This window comes from Sphaerodactylus townsendi, linkage group LG06 (genome assembly GCF_021028975.2).
Source record: "Sphaerodactylus townsendi isolate TG3544 linkage group LG06, MPM_Stown_v2.3, whole genome shotgun sequence".
NCBI classification, from domain to species: domain Eukaryota; kingdom Metazoa; phylum Chordata; class Lepidosauria; order Squamata; family Sphaerodactylidae; genus Sphaerodactylus; species Sphaerodactylus townsendi.
Window position 1 is genome coordinate 91,626,194 of NC_059430.1, and position 17,601 is coordinate 91,643,794.

At 41.8% G+C, this 17,601-nt stretch overlaps 1 protein-coding gene across 1 annotated transcript in view; it reads right to left on the bottom strand.

Moving 5' to 3' along the window:
- CAMK1D (calcium/calmodulin dependent protein kinase ID) overlaps positions 1-17,601 on the bottom strand; it is a 195,686-nt gene that overhangs the window by 86,859 nt on the left and 91,226 nt on the right. The window contains exon 2 of the mRNA XM_048500590.1: positions 15,771-15,902. Coding sequence (XP_048356547.1) covers positions 15,771-15,902 — 132 coding nt within the window. The remainder of the gene's footprint in view (positions 1-15,770; positions 15,903-17,601) is intronic.

Below are 17,601 nucleotides of genomic sequence, written 5' to 3' on the forward strand. Positions count from 1 at the left end.
AATCCACTTTCAATCCACTTTCAGTGCACTTTGCTGCTGGATTTTACTGTGTGAAATAGCAAAATCCCCTTTCAATCAATTGTGAACGTGGATTGAAAGTACATTATTCTGCATGTATCGAATGGGCTTCAGTTAGGGAATTCAGATTAGCCTGTGCACTCCCACACACGCCAGCTGGGTGACCTTGGGTTAGTCACAGCTTTTCGGAGCACTCCCAGCCCCACCCACCTCACAGGGTGTTTGGTGTGAGGGGGGCAGGGCAAGGAGCCATTTGAGTCTCTTACAGGAGAGAAAAGGGGGATATAAATCCAAACTCCTCCTCCTCCTCCTCCTCCTCCTCCTCTTCTTCTTCTTCTAGTTATGCAGAATTCATACCAAAGAGATTTTATGATACTGGAAAATGCAGTTGATGCCACAGAATGGAAAGCTTGAAAGATCTATATAAGCTGATCAGACCCAACAGTCTATTTGAAATCAAAGAACTTAAGAAGACTGGATGAAGTTTGGAAAACTGTGATTTAAAAAAAATGGAACACAATTCTACAATAATGGGATGTGATTAAAATAATCAAATAATGGGTTTGATTAAAGATATGTATAAATGTTTGGAAAGTGATTGTATCAAACGTTAACTTGGATCCTGCCTAGAATTTCTGCAGGGTCAAGGAGGAGGAGTGACTTTAAGCAGTTCCTCACTCTCACAGCATCCCAAAATGCTCCCTGAAATGCTGTCTCTGTGGAAGGAGGGATTCCCAGAAACAGCTTATGGGAAAGATCAGAGGTCTCTTGTGGGAGGGCACAATTGCTGCAAATTGTCCTCCCTTGCGCCCATGTAGATTCTATATGGGATCCAAGCCACTGATCTAGTTTATTTTTCTTAATGTAAAATGTTAAATAAAAGTGTGAAATGAAAAAAGATCAGGAAATAACAAAAGACTGGCCAAGGATAATTAATAAATGTGAAAGAAGAGCAAAATATTTGGTTCTATTTCTCAGATTTATTGTAAATTTAAAACAAATTGATGCGATCAGAGCGGGCGAGAGGGGATCATTTTAGAATCCCAAGGGCTGTGCTTATGAAAATAAAGTACAAGTATTTCTCTCTCTTGTTTTCCCTGAAAAATATGCTAAAAAAAATGGTGTTAGGGGAGGGTTAAAATTGAACTAAATGGGAATGAAAATGTTAACACTACATTTCAGAAAAATCAATAATATTTGAAAAATAATAAAAACTAACAAAATGCTGAGAAAATTGTTTTTTCTACAACAACAAATATCTGAGGTCAGCCTGAAATGAAGCACTTCCCCATAGGCAAACAAAAAGTGGAGTAAATTCAATGAGCCAATGTTCAAATTATTCTTCCTAGCATTAAAGTTTGTTCACAGCAAGTGAAATCATACCTCCTCAGTCTTGAGAGAACGCCCTCCTTCAACCATACACATTTTACAAGCATGTGAATTAACACTATACCAATCAGGCATGCGATTAGTATAAATGCCATTGAGCTTGATTGCTGTGATTAAAAACGAACACTGAGAAATACAATTCACTACAGAAATAGGGGGTGATTTAGAGCCATCATTTATTCTTTTGAAGGTATAAATAACCCTTCAGAGTTGGTAAGGAGAATCGCTAGATCTGACATGAAATCTTTCCATATAAATAATTGAAATACTTTTATGTAGGTAAATCGTGCATTAGCCTAGTCATTAGTCAATTAATTTCCTTTTGCTTGCCACTTTTTTGCATTTTTCATTGTTTAGCTGCAGATTTCCCTTCCCTACATGGACTGGTCAAACACACCCCATTACTTCCTAGGTGGAAAGCTCTTTTCTGCAGTCTGTCAGAATCCAGAGTCCCAGGCTTGGCAATTCTCCAAAGCTCTTGTTTTTGTTCCTGCTTTGCTCTGTAATTGCAGCTTGTCAAGAAATGCCTTCGAAAAATCTCCACTTTCATTTGTGCCATGGGTGAGCATTTGCCCAGGGGAGCACATGGGGCTTGTGCAGTGGTCTCTGAAATATTACGCATACCAGCTAAATGGAAAAACAAAAGCACTCTTGCTGAGAAGATGCATGGGCTGAAATCCTCAATTAGACTAACTGGAAGCTTACTGTGCCACCATTTCCAGGCACCTCCACCTTTTATTCCACATTCTTGGAGTTTTTTGGACATTAGAAACCTGGATTTACATTGCCAGAAGTGAAACCTTTCCTTGGACCAGCCCACTGGGACATCTGTAGGCACATGGAGGATAAAGGAAGAGGACACAATTGGTTAGGATAACCTAAGGGCCAAATTTGTTTCATTTTACATTGGATAAGGATCTGCAGTAGCCAAGGGCATAAAGCACAGGCAAGTGGAAAGGGAAGTCCACCAGGCTTTTAAATAGTCCTCACTTGGTCATCTCCATGCCCTGGCATCCAGAAACCTCCATGCCTGCCATCCACAAGCCACTAGCAATCCCTTTCAACACTTTCCTCAAGAGGATGACTGAGGGGCATTAGCCCCATTCAAGAGACCAAAAAATTTAATCTCATTATTCGAAGTTCCCATATCAGGAACTATCAAGCATAAGCCAAAAGACAGCATGGCATCATTTAGTCACAGAACTGTAATGTAGGAAGGGGCATTTAAGATTGTCTAGTCCAGTGGTGGCGAACCTTTGACACTCCAGATGTTGTGGACTACAATTCCCATCAGCCTCTGCCAGCATGGCCAATTGGCCATGCCGGTGGGGGCTGATGGGAATTGTAGTCCATAACATCTGGAGTGCCAAAGGTTCGCCACCACGGGCCTAGTCCATCCCTTGCTCAATGCTGTAAGCCTAAAGGTAGAGCATTCCTCTCAGCCTGGGCATGAAGAGCGGCAGTAATTAACGTGATAGGAAAGCTACAGCTATTTTCAAGGCACAGTCCAGAACCAAAGGATGAGGGCACAAATGGGAACATCAAGATGAGATCATGGATAGGGAACAAGAACAGCACCTAAGAGCCAAGGACAAACACATCAAAGGGAAGAAGTCAAGTCAGAGCCTACAAAGAGAGTTCCATTAACTGGATAGCAGTTTATATGCTCAAGAGTGCTGTGTAATGCCAGAGAACCGGAACATCAGAAAGGACCAAAAAGAACAGAATTAGACATCAAAAGCAGGGTAATCCAAAGGTGAGGTGGCACCATTGAAAATCTATTTTCTGTGATCATCACCCCCCTCTCCTTTGCAGGGGTGGGAGAGAAGTAGGACTTGGGAAAAGACTGACAGGCTGGACAGTAGGAAAGAGGCCATTCTTCCTCATATCATTTGCTAATTCAATACCTTTTATTGGCTTAAAGCCTGTGATTACTTTCTTATAAGTAACCCCTGCAATTCAGGTAAGGATGAATGGTACAGAAATGTGCGAATGATTTTTAAATCAGACGCTGAAGGAGTTAACGAATTTTGGAGTGATTTACAGTGCAGTGCAGTCCTAAGAACACTTTCCTGTGAGTAATCCCATGCTAAAAATGTGATTTTTAAAAAACAAGCTCCATTTGGAGCCAATCTGGCTAAAATGTAGGCCACAAATATATTGAATAAGTAAATAAATAATCCCTCCCCAAAACAGATCCTCATGAGACATTTTAAAGATAATTTCTTTCATAAAACAAAATTGAAATAAATGACAGCTCCTGCAGTTTCAGTCACTTTTTTACAATAATTTTAGAAATCTGAACATCATTGGCCATTGAGCATTTAGGAGAGATGGTTATTGTCCCTCAGATCTGTATGCAAATTGAACCTTCTTGTAAAATGAACCTGAGCTTGGTCTCAAGGAGTGGCTTAATCCTTAGGACAACAGTACCGCTGCCAACAGTGTCAGATAAAAAGGTTTGTTTGAAAGATTAACAGTCAAATAAAGTTTCTCATTCTGATTCACTCCTGCTATTCTAAATTGTGGGAACTTGAGTTGTAATGTGTGCAGAGAGATGTACTTCATTTACAAGATTAAAGAAAACAACAATTGACCTATTAAATAATTAAATAAAACAACAATTGACCTATGAGTATTATTTTTAAAATCCATAAGGGAAAAACAAAATATGAAGAGAGCAGGGAACAGGATCTTGTGGCATTAGCACAGGCCTGTACAACTTGTGGAGCCAAAGGAAGCTCAGCAGTCATATGCCTGCTAGGTGGACTATGCTTGGGGAGACCCAGGTTCAAATTCCTGCTCATGAAGCGCACAGGAACCACCAGCCTAACCTAACTGATCTATGAAATAGAGAGATGGGTTGTACACACACACACATAAACACACACACATGCACTAATGAAATATTCCATTTCAGTTCTTGCAATATGGAAGTCTGAGCAATTTATTAGGAGGTACTCTCAATGACATTCATGACTTGCATGCGGGGGGGAGTTGGCAATCTGCAAGGGCACAAAGCAGAAAATTCACCTCTGCTCCTTCTGCTGGAGGAAAGCAGTGGTTGGATACAACCCAAATTCACTATTGGAACACAGTCTAGTTCTTCTAAGCAATATGCTTCTTCTAACTGCATATATTTAAATGCTAAGAATAAAAACATAATTATAAAAAAAGAATCTCAAGAGCAAGAAAAGTTTGTTTAGCTAGCAGGTGAGTAATGATTCCAAATAAATAATGTGAGTGCTAAGAAAAATAATCCCACGCTATCAAACGCCACCAGGCTAGAGCCAAGTTATTGCATGAGAGACTGGAAACATTTATCTTCTGTCAATTGCTGGCTTGGGCGTCAGTGCAATGATATGCTTCTGAATTCTTCCATGTGAAATCATCGTTCAAGAAATAATTAGACACGTTTGCTTTTTTAATGCATGCAACCCAATTCCTTGGAAGCCTATTTCGGCTATTCATTCGACATGAAGCCACACCTGGCATCCCAATGACATACAATCAAAGGAAAATAAACAGACCATGAACAAAATAGCAGAGTACACAAGAAACCACTTCATTGCCTGTGGCTTTTGATATGTTGTAAAGGAACACTTGATGAAGGGAAAGGCCTATGAACTAGTGGGAACCACAATCTTAAACTTTGTCTGAGAACCTTGAAGCCAGGGTACCTGAAGGACTGTTTCTTCCCATACTTTCCAGGTTGCTCTCTGTGCCCCCGGTTTCAGAAGGAGCTGGGTGGAGAATAGAGACAGGGCATTTTCTGAGGTGGCACCTCGTCTCTGGAGATCTGTTCCATAGGCTATTGTACTTTGGTCACATGATGAGAAGACAAGAGTCATAGAAAAGACAATAATGCTAAAAAACGTTGAAGGTAGTAGGAAAAGAGGAAAACCAAACACGAGATGGATTGACTCAGTAAGGGAAGCCACGGTCCACAGCTTGCAAGACCTGAGTAAGCCAGTTCACTATAGGACATTTTGGAGGACATTAATTCATATGGTCAGGTTGGAAGCGACTAGATGGGAATTAATCCACATACATATATTGTGAGTGTTGTTCCCCCATGAATAATAAGTGCAAAGATCCATCTTTTTTATATTACAGACAACAGATGAAGAGTAATAGCAGTTACAAACTGTTTCCACTTGATCTTGTAGGCTTTCCTTCCAGGCAGTTTTTATCACTACTGAAGAAAAACATTGTTCAAAGATAAATAAATGTCCTTTAATGCATTCTGCACAGTCTGCTATGCAGACAACAAGGGGAAATCCAGACTGAGAGTTTCCCAGTTTAAGAAAGCACTTTTGATCTGTATTTTATTTTCACATATTACCCTGGTGGGGAAAAGACCCAGAACCTAAACATACTTACTTGGAAGCAAATAACTGACTGGGACTCATCAGCCGGGCTTTCTTCCAAGTAAATACATTGAGGATTGCTATGAAAGTTATATTTGGTTGTGACGCAATGTAGTGAATGAAGGGCGAGCTATTTATATAGTGTGATTCCAAAACTCTGGAAAATTATATGAACAGATCCCCCTTGACAAATTTTATGCCAAGATGCTGTTATTTTCTAACACTATGACCATAAGAATATTGTCAATAGTTTTAGTCTGGGAGGATCTGTAATTAACCCTAACAAGTACTAATTGTTTGAAAATGTGTGAATGAAACATTTTACATAGCCCATGCCTATATTTCTTTGCTCAGCAAGCACCTTTTTTTGCAATATATCTTACCTCAACCTTTTTGATTCATTGTTTACTTACCTTGAAGACATAAAGCTTCTGTGAAGGCAGTGGATCATGACAGGTAAAATTTCCCACACCTCCCTTTTACCCAAGGGAAAAAATGTTCCCCAACTCTTCTAATCTTCTTTTCTTTTGACCTTCACTGCTGGTCAGCTTTTTCATACACACACACAAACATACACACACCCTTCCTTCCAGGGGTTCCTTCCAGATTGTCCCAACCTGTACTTCTTTAAAATAAATGTATATCTGAACCAGTTTAGCGAACTGAGGTGGTCCCCCGCCCTTTCTCTCATTCCATTTATCTCAGATAACCACATGAGAAACTGTTCACTTTTTTAAAAAGCTCAGCAAATAAAATAGGATAATAGGATGGGGGGAATATTGGTGATAAGGAAATAAGTTTTAGATATAAGCGTAAATCTGTTCTTGAGGCAGAAGCGTAGCTAGGCCAGAGTGCGCCCAGTGCACACTCTGGCTTCACCCCCCCGCGGCCCCCCCCTTCCACTTACTTTTAGGAAAGGAGCAGGCCGAAGAAGCCTGCCTGCATTGCCTGGGCCTGATGGGAACTTCATTTCCCAGGAGCCATTGGGAAATGTAGTTTCCACCAGGCCCAGGCAACGCAAGCAGGCTTCTTCTCTGGGATGTTCCATTCCTAAAAGTAAGTGGGGGGTGTGCCGTGGGGGGGTGCACCATGGGGGGGCAGGGAAGCGCTGTGGAAGTGGGGGCAGGGGCACCACAGGGGAGTGTGTGGGGGCCGGGGGATTTTCCGCCCCCCACGTGACCAGAATCAGTGTGCCCGGTGCGTTGCGCACCCCCCATCCCCTGGTGGCTTCACCACTGTCTTGAGGTACAGCTGAGATGGTGTTTTGCTATTTGATATTATTTCAGTTGGTCATAGAATTCTTAATACTTCAAAATAAGGTAGACTTTCTAAATGTTACACAGTTTTGTCTTAGGCTTATACCCAGAATTTCAATCTGGTGCCTGTAAACAATAAGAAACAGGGTATTCACGCAACTCCCTTTCCCTTCAAACTTCTTAAAACTTTAGAATCACTTCACAGCATTTGAAGCAATTCCTCTGTAAAACTAGAGATGGTCATTCTTCTCCCACATGCAGTGTAACATTCCCCTCCTGACTTCAGAATGGTCCCTCTTTAACAGAAGCTCTCACTTAGTCAGTTCCCTCAGTTCCACCCACTCTGTCCAGAAGATGAACTAGCTCTGCTATTAGAACCTGGGCCACAAATTCTTCTCTCTCTTGAAGACAATTCTCTTCTACAGCCCCTACCGCACAGCCAATAGAATACAATGCGCATCAGCTGCAGTATGTTTGCACGGGCAGGTGGCCTGTTGACAGCAAGCGACCCAGCAGGGGTGCGAGACTTCACATGGCGCCGATTCATAATCACTGTTTGTTTTTGTTTTTTTGCTTTCGTGGTTGCGCAGCTACGTAGCCACAATGCAGGCATCGTGCTGGGGTCAGGCTCCTTGCAATCGATTCCTTCCAGCCGCTTCCTCACCGCTTTATTTGAAAAGAATCGCTAGTTTAGTTATTCTTGAATAAAGTGGCTTGGAATGAATAGTGCACTGCAGTGTCGCTTCGTAGCTATGATCCCTGCAAAGTTTTGGTCCCAAACGGTCTTTTTAGTGCAGCTGGAGCGCTTTTATTCACCTGTGTGGAACGAGCCTTAGGCTACAGTATGGTCTTTTCTCCACAGAACTCTCTCTCTCTGCCAACACCACAAGTCTATTCACAGTCTCTTTTACGTGTCTAATCACTCTGGATCTCAGAGTTCAACTCCTTACATTCCTGTTAGAAGCTCTAACTGCCTTCCTAACTCCACCCACTCCTAGTCTGTCACTCACATACTCAAGCTTTGTGAGAGATTAACAGCTTTTCTGCCTCTCCATGATGCTTAGCTCAATCATAGCAGCCTTATATGGAGTCATACCACTATCAAGGCAAATAATGCCCCCTCTGACCAACAGTTAGATCATGTTAGGATCCGGCCAGTGGTCCAGCTGCTCCAGGATTCTAGTTTTGTACAGTAACCAATCAAGATTTCCCAGAAAGTCCACAGGCAAAGCAGAATCTGGGTGAGGCAGATGCATGCAGAAAGACCATGCAGGTGATGTTTACAGGAAGAAACAGTGTATCTCCATGGCCCACACTACATCAACCACAAATAAAAACAGTTATTATTGGGAGTAATTTGGCAGCACCTGTGGAATTGATGGTAATCCCTTCACTTTGAATATTCTGTACAAAGCCATTCAAGAGAACAGAAATTGAGCAAGCTAGTTCATTATTTACATTAATGATGGATAAATGGATTTTGGCAAGCTATACCCATCTGTGAAACAACTCCCCACCCACTGCTGAAAGCTTTACCAGGCTTTAATCAAGGCGTGGTGAAGACTAATTGTACTTTTAGGAAAACAAAATGAGTTTAAAATTTGTGCATGATATGTTTCCACATGTCAATATGAATGGGTGTTGTAGGCCAGTGATGGCGAACCTATGGCACGGGTGCCAGAGGTGGCACTCGGAGCCCTCTCTGTGGGCACGCGCACACAGAGTTCGTCATGTGGGGGTCGGAAAATCACCCACACACCCACCCACACATCTAGGCTGGCCTGGGCCACTGAGCACGACGTGCATGCACCGCGGTGAGCAAGAGGACTTGGCTGGTGGCCCTGGGACTTGCTGGAGGCTAGAGGAGCCGGCCCCTGCTTGAGCGGGTGGGGCGGAGGAAGAGGGAGCCAACCAGTTTTTTCTAAACTAAATCCTCAGCATTCAGGTTAATTGCCGTGTTGGCACTTTGCGATAAGTAAGTGGGGTTTGGGTTGCAATTTGGACACTCGGTCTCAAAAAGATTTGCCATCACTGTTGCAGGCTATGATAATAGGTACAGGTACTTTTCCAACAACTATCGGAGAACCTGACAGGGGCAATTAGTGTTGCAAGGTATGATTCCAAAGAACATAATGCACCTCTTGGAGATAGAGGCTGCCCACTCCTGATCTACAGAATACTGACTCACTATAGTAAAAGCAGTTTCCATTCACAGCAGCCCTGAGAACTCTCACTTTGATGGAGAAAGAACAGACAGATTTAAAAAGGAAGCAAGGTGCCATCTCACATAGAAGACATTTGTATTTGTGGAATAATTGTATTTGTTCTGTCAGGTGGAAGCACTACCAAAATATCTGTGGCATCTGAGAAAAGCTGGAGCGGCAAGAGAAAAAGCAGGTTATGAACTCTGTCTTCCCAAACCTTCTGTTTCAATTTTTCCAATGGTAACAAATAACTTTGGTGGAGAATATCCCGCAAATATGCTAATTTTCACATAGGCAGCATAAAGAGAGAGCCGTTCTGTCTGTCTTCCTCCCCTGAAGAAAATCTAAAAGCGGAGCGGGAAAAATTTGGACAAATATTTTGTGCTCCCCTCAACCATCTCACAGCGTTCATGTTTCTGGAGAATTTTTAGGGGAGTCTTCAGTTTCCTGAAGTGGTGTTTTGGGAAAATCTATCTATAGTACTCAAATTATGGGGTGGGGAAACTTAAAGAAATGTAGGGTGCTTGAACTCTGATATCCCTAGTGAAATAGTGTACACTAGACCACACTAGTTATCCATAGTCACTAAACACCTTGGTGACTGGGGTAGTGAGTGGTGCTAAGGGACTCAGAAGTTACCAAACAGAAGCTACTGTTGCTTTGTGTGACCTTCTCTGCATAAGCCCTATCTAATTTCCTTCATGAAAATAAAGAGTAAATGAATGAATGAATAAGGATATTTACTTTATTATTTTCCTTTAACAGCAGGTACCAGACAGAAATTCAGCGCCTGATGTGTTCACCACCACTTTATACCCAAGTTAAAAAAATCTCTTAGTTCCCTGATTTTCTTTCAATATGGTTGCCAACTGATTCCTGCTCGCTCTCCCCCCTCCCTGACCCAAAAATCAACAATTGGGTATTTGGTTCTGCATTGATTTTTGGGTCAACTGCCAGAAAAGCAAGGGGGCAAGAATAGTCCCTCCAACCATTTTTAAATGCTATGAACACCTTATATAAACTAATACCTTTTTTACATCTATGAAACACCACAGGGGCTTATATAGTTTATATAGGGAGCAGCAGTGGTATAGTGGTTGAGAGCAGGTGCATTTTAATCTGGAGGAACCGGGTTTGATTCCCCGCTCTGCTGTTGAGCTGTGGAGGCTTGTCTGGGGAATTCAGATTAGCCTGTGCACTCCCACACACGCCAGCTGGGTGACCTTGGGCTAGTCACAGCTTCTCGGAGTTCTCTCAGTCCCACCCACCTCACAGGGTGTTTGTTGTGAGGGGGGGAAGGGCAAGGAGATTGTAAGCCCCTTTGAGTCTCCTACAGGAGAGAAAGGGGGGATGTAAATCCAAACTCTTCTTCTTTTTTACACCTATGAAAGACCCTAAGCCAAGAAAGAGTGGTCAGTCTTTTTTTGCTAAGCAAGAACTGTGCTTTTCCACCACTAGATGGCAACAAACGCAAAACTTTCAGAGCATTATTGGTGATCCTGCTCAGTGCTGACTGGGGGCGGTGTGGGGACAGTGTGGGGGGAGTGTTGTATCCTGATCCTGAATGGCATTTGAACAGTTTAAAGGTAAGTCCAGTCCAATAAAACCCAGTTTGCTTATGTTTATATGCTCACAAGAGACTCATTGTACTGGCACATATCATCGTATAGGTCACGAAAAGAAAAATACAGGATTGCTGACACAGAATGCTCACAATAACAATTAAAAGTAAAGACAGCCAAGCTGTGCTGATTGGGATAAATTCTCACATGTGAGTTCTGCAGGCAATGTAACCATTTTAGGGTATTGAACTCTGGCTGCCTCCACATATCATTGGATCTTGTGCTTTAGTTGCCCTACACAATCATTACCGAGTATTTTCTTGTGTGGACAAGACAACGCAGATTCAAAGTATTGCTGTAGTGTTATATCCAGTGGTGTATAGAGGCATCCCAAGCCTCCAACTACACAGGTGCAAAGAAGAGGCAAACTTTGTATTCAAGATGTCAGTTGCTTTAACAATCTAATCATGATTTCGTGTATATGTGTCTTCTTCAGTGATCAAGACAAATTTGTTCAGCAACACAAATGCAGCCACCAGCTATAATATATTTACCACAAGCCCTTCGGGGAAGGGCGGTATAGAAATTCAATAAAATAAATAAATAAACAACCTGTTGCACAAGCAACTTCTGCACAGCACCAAGCTACTGAGGATGATGTTTGAACCAATCTCTGATCCAGCAAGGGAACTCAATCTCACATGTAAAATCAGCTGTTCAGTCACCATTGATTTCACTGGGCTCATGCCATGTTGAAATCAAAGTTCTCATCATTCATAAAGAAAATTTGGAGGATCCTATCATCACCTGCTTATCATATAGTTTGCATTTAAGGTGTCTTATTAATAAGGTTGGCACCTGTACAGCTGGACTGACCAACAAGTGATTCACAGATATAGCCAGCTTCTGAGAAAGTTTTTCTGGCCTACTCAGTTTAACCAAGCAATGATACAATAGGTTGTTCACACATCCAGGAAAAGGAAAAACAGCACAAAGGCTCCATTGAGTATTTAATAAAAAGGCAGTATTATTATAGAAAGGCAAGAGGCACTATCAAATCCATAAATAATAACCATAACTCGGATAATCTAACAATTTGCTTTACAGTTTTCTGTGGACCTTGCATGTTTGCATGGAATTTGTCTACGAGATGTTTGTTAAACTTATATTTTAGTTTCCCTTGAAACTTAACCAACCGGAAACTTCAAATTTTACCTCAAAATTTCTCTTCATGTAAATTTAGCTGCAATTCTTATTTATAAGAAATATTTTGGGCAAGGGAAAGAGGACGAGAATTGAGGCTGTTGGGCTTTTTAAAACAGTTCTTGGTGCAAGTAATTTTCAAAGAAAAAAAATTGCTTAAATGCAATTCCTTAGATGTCTTTACAGAAGATGGTTTGCGTCTTTAAAAAAAGAGATCGATAGAGTTACTATGAGGATTGTTAGGACATTGCCGAGGTATGGCAGCCATGTTCTGTGCTCACATTCTGTGATAAGCCGTGGCTCAGTAGTAGAGCATCTGCTGGGCATGCAAAAGGCCCCCAAGTCCCTGGCATATTCAGTGAAAAGAATAAGGCAATCAGTGATGTGGAAGACCTCTTCCTAAAACCTTGGAGGTTTGCCCTGTCTGAATAGACAATACTGACTTTCATGGATCAGTGGTCTGATTCAGCAGAAGGCAGCTTCATGTATTCATGTGGTGCTTATACCATGAAACACTCTGAAGTGCCCAAAGGAAACATATAAGCACCTAAAACTGCCTGGTACGAAGTAAGACCACCCATCTTTCAAGGCTAGTACTGCCCACTCAAGGTGGCAGTGGCTCTACAGAATCTCATGAGGAGACCTTTCATATCACCTGCCACAAGACCCTTTTCATTAGTGGTGCTGAAGACTGAACCTGAGACCTCCTACATGCAAAGCAGGCATTCTACAACAGAGTCAGGGCCCCTTGCCTATGTAGCTGCTATATCTCTTTTCAGGTCTGCTCATCCAACCCACATAATGTACAGTAAATTTAATCTTCTACAGGATACATTGGTCAAGGAATGCAGGCAGAGTCTATGGGCTTACGACAGCGTAGCTCTGCTTAAGATTGCACTATTGTACATGGGCTGCTTTCTAACCAAGAGCTAAATTTGCTTTTGCTTGTTGAAATCAAAGGGCTCAAGTGCACTTAGTGCTCTGTTGGATTGCAGTCATTGTTTCCAGGTGAGAACTCAGAACGGTATTCATCATCCTGGTACAAGCAAGTAGTTGTATGGATTTCCTGAAAGCCACAAAGATACAAGCACTGCTTCTTATAGCTTGTAACCTGATAAAAGAGTAGACTTAAAGCATTCAGACAGTTTTTCCACACCAGTGTTTTGAGAAACAGACTCCATGGCAATTGTTTTACTTCTCTCCGTTGGTGGGAAAAAACCCTGCTTTCCACTTGAGAAAGAAACAAGCCAGTCTACCTCCCCAGGGCCTTTTTTACCCTCTCTTTCTGTACATGCATGAATTTCCACTTCTATGGAGCACATGAATTCAATAGGTGGTCACCATGGAGACTTACATTTTCCAAAATGCTCACCGATCTGGAATACTGCATCATATTTAGCAAGAGATCACAGATATGATTCACCAGACAAACCCCCACAGAATTTTTTTGATAGAGAGATGTGCTCCATAGCTTAAGCAAATGCTCAGCTATGACATACAATACAGAAGCGATTGTGTTTTAAGTACAGCTCTCATGCTGAAAGTAAACACTGTCACTATAGGAGAGCATTCAATTAAGAAGAGGGTGTAAGTAGGTTCAGCCATTGAAAAAAATAATTTCTTAATAAAATCCATATTTGGCTTCTGAAATTCACCTCCACAAGATGTGTGGATGGTCATTCCCTTTCCGTTGAAGTCATGGATCAGGTCAGCATGCTCATATAATGAATTTAATGCATGTCTTCAGATTGCACAGAAGGCAGTTCAGTGTATGAACCCTGCCTGACATTTTAAACACTACTGAAATGGTGGAAATAGGGGGGCAGGATGCAGTGGCGTAATGCCAATGGGGAGGGTGTGATGCCCTGAGTGCGTGCCATAGCAGGGATGTGGCCAGAAAGGGGGCGTGGCAGGGGTGTTCTGGGGTGGGAGGCGCCACCGCAGGGGTGCAGGGCACGCGCATGCCCCGGGTGCAGTTCCCCCTCACTCCACCCCTGGCAGGATGTGGAACTGGTGACTGGTGGAGGATATAGCTGCCCCCTGCAAATTGGCCTCAGCAATCTCTTTATAAAGTTGCACCAGCTTTAAAGCACATGTCCCTACCAAGACATTCCTGAAAGGTTTCATATTTTTAAGCCTTATTCAGGAGGGAAAGTAAGCTGGTACAGGCCAGTATGGAGCACAAGAAAGGAAGTAGATTAAGTGGTTTCTCCCTACCTCTGGTGGGGTGGGGGGGGAAGAGAGAGAGAGAGATTTAAGTTCCTTTCATCCCACTCCACCTAAACAAAACATTAAGTCCTGGACTGTATTTTGAGATGTTAATTAAAATAAATATACAATCGTTAGATTTTATTACAGATTGGTTTTTTTTTTGAAGTAACTGATGTTTTAAAATGAGTTAGTTGTAAAAAAGTTAATTAGCAGAGATATAATATATGAAGGCAAGGCAGAAAGGCTCATGGCTGAAGTGAAATAGCTTGAGCACATTTTTATTATCCATGCATACAGTGGCACACAGAAGCTCTGCAGGCTCCCAATGTTAAGTATCAAGTATATCTCTATTGTCCAAGGCATGGTTTATTTATTACTCCTGTCTAGTTTCATATTGGATGGAAGGGCCTGAAGCTGCTTTCTATTACTTTACATGACATGTCCTTTTTAATTTCAATTGATTCACTTCACTTGCGGTATGGAAACGGGTCCAACTGGGTTATTCATGGAGTAACAAGAAAGGACACGAGGCAGAACCAATCAGAGCCTAAATGAAGTATGACTTTAAAATAATCGGAACGATAATTCCAGTATTTCAACTATTATATAGTCACCAATTTAAGAAATACATTTTTTAAAAAATCTAAGTTTGAATCAATGATTGAAGACACAAGTGCCCAATTGGATATGATAAATGGGAAATCTATGAATGCAGCTCCTGCAGACTGTAAATGGGAAGAAGACCCAACTTGGATTAGGGTCTTAAGATGGGGGAAAGGCAGAGTTGCAAGGTCTGGGTAGGGAAATACATGGCGATTTGAGGAGAGGAGCCTGGGGAGAATGGGGACTTCAGCAGGGTATAATACCATAGAGTCCACCCTCCAAAGCAGCCAGTTTCTCCAGAGAAACGAAACTCTATTGTCTGGAGATCAGTTGGAAAAGTGGGAGATCTCCAGCCACTACACGGAGGTGGGCAACACTAGGGAAAAGTTATCCACTTCTGCAATGTTAATTTAGTCATGATTCTTGTACTGGATCCGACCTGCTGTTCATATTCTTTGCACTCCTGGTACCCCAAATATATATAAAACGCCCCTTCTCTGTACAGTCCATTGATTTAAATGTCCACAGATGGAGCCATGGTGAAAAACAGACATTTACAGGTCTGGTTGCATATTCTAACAAACTCCTGCTTGTGTGTGTGAACACCTCCTTTGTTCCAGAGGGAAACTCAGCTCCTCCACCACTGTCCTATTCAGTTCAGCCCTTATCACACACCTGTGTATGCTTACTTAGAAGTCCTACTTACTCCCAGGTAATGAACATGGGAATGCAGCCTTAATTTTCTTTCAGTTGTACTCCTGGAGTACTACACAAACCAACAAATCCCATAGCCAGTTGATATCCTACTCAGTGCAGCATGCTATGTAGAAATATATTCCCGTGCCTCATGTATTCATTAAGCAACAGCATGCTTCCTTCTGGTAACTTTAAAATATACACAAAATATACAAAATATACAAATCATGACTGTTGAAGGACACATTTCATACTTACTTCCTCAGAACTGCAATTTCATTTTCTATGCTGCTTTCCTTTCCTTTCAGGGCTTTCTTTGGGATGCACTTAACAGCAAATAGTTTTCCAGTAGACCTGTTTTCAGCCAAAACCACTTCAGAAAATGCACCACTGAAAGAGAAAAAAAAGGGAAAGGTGCATTTTAATTTGTGTCTCCTTGTGAATTGCTCTTCTGCACTGGAAACAAAACTGGTATTTATTATTTGCAATTTTTTAGACAGATTTGCAATTTGCTCTGGAAAGTAGAGCAAAACTTTGTTTAAATGATGGGATCAGGTGCACTGGTACAGATGTCACACAAATACAGTAAAAGACTCAAGATGCTGCTCTGGATTGCATGACTCTTGAGTAAGTGCAGATGGGATTCAAAGACAATATAGAGTGTAATTCTATCCCCACGTGAAGGATCAAGCCACTTGCTTCCATTGGTGCATCACTACAATCACAAACCATGTCAAGGGCCAAAGGTCAGATATCAACCAGCACTAAGTGATGAGCAGCTTGCTCCATTTCCAGTCATTTATTTCAATATTTTCAGTCATTTGTTCCAGACACTTTTTTCACTTTTCATCACAGTGGTGAGCGCAGTGGTGGAGCTTTAGCTAGACATGCAGAAGGTCTCAGATTCAAGCCTAGCATCTCCAGTTGAAGAGATTAGGTAACAGGTGATGGGTATGACTTCTAATATTAATGTATATCTAAGAAGTTGAGACTCTTCCAAAGACTTTGGAGAGTTGCTGCCAGTCTCAAGAGTCTGATTCAGTTTAAGATAGGTTCATGTGTTCAGGGTTGTTCTTAAAAACCCAACAAACAGCTATACCCAAATAGCTTATCTACATTTTAACAACTTTGAAGATATACGGCTGGGTTTCTTTCTTCATGATTCACACAAATCTTGTGACATAAGTCTACAATTTTACAATTGCTTCCTTGCAGGACGTATTTGTGTGCTGGTTTTAATGGCTTTCAAGGTAAGGGTTTAATCTGCACATTTAATTTGGTGATCCTACAGGCCAAAAAATTGGGGTAAATTTTTCATTATTTCATAATAATAATGTATTTGTCTTGAATGAACCACCATGTGCATGAGTACATGATCAGAACATGGACACAAGTAGTGTGATGACTAGATAAAGTAGCTGTTCATCTTTGGGGGACTGGCGACTCGCTTGTTTTCATACGCAATGCCTGGGGGTTCATATCTGCATGAACAATTTCCAAGGCTCTGCCTGTGCAAAAACTGATTAGCTACAGAATTCTCTAGGATTTATCATATTAAAGAAGATTTACAACCTTTAACTCTAATAACACAAAATTAAGGAATGAGTTCTGCTCTTTTGAACTAAGTCAGCACTAAACTAAATCAGACAGGACACCTGCATAAACATTTATCTTTTATTGGAAAAATAATACTTTTAATAAGCAAGACAAAAAATAAAGGCACAAAACAATTAACTATGGAAATCACTTTGGAAATACTTGCTAAAATTATCAACATTCCTAGCGTTCCGTACACATCTTATAGCTAGCTAGCGGGCCTGGCCACACGTTGCTGTGGCTGAGTCTGGTGAAGTGGGAAAGAAAGAAAAGGGGAAGTGAACGGTTTGAACATGTGTCATTGCACAATGCTTGCAAGGGAGGGGAGGGGCAAGGGGCCCCTCCCCTCCCTCTCTCCCGTTCCTTTGCATGGCAACCCGGCCGGTCCCTCCTAACGTTACCCTTCCTCTGCTAGGGTGGGTGGGCCATGTGCAGGTGGCTGGTCCTGTCCCTTTCACTCCCTTCCCTTGCAGGCAAATTATCTAGCGTAAAA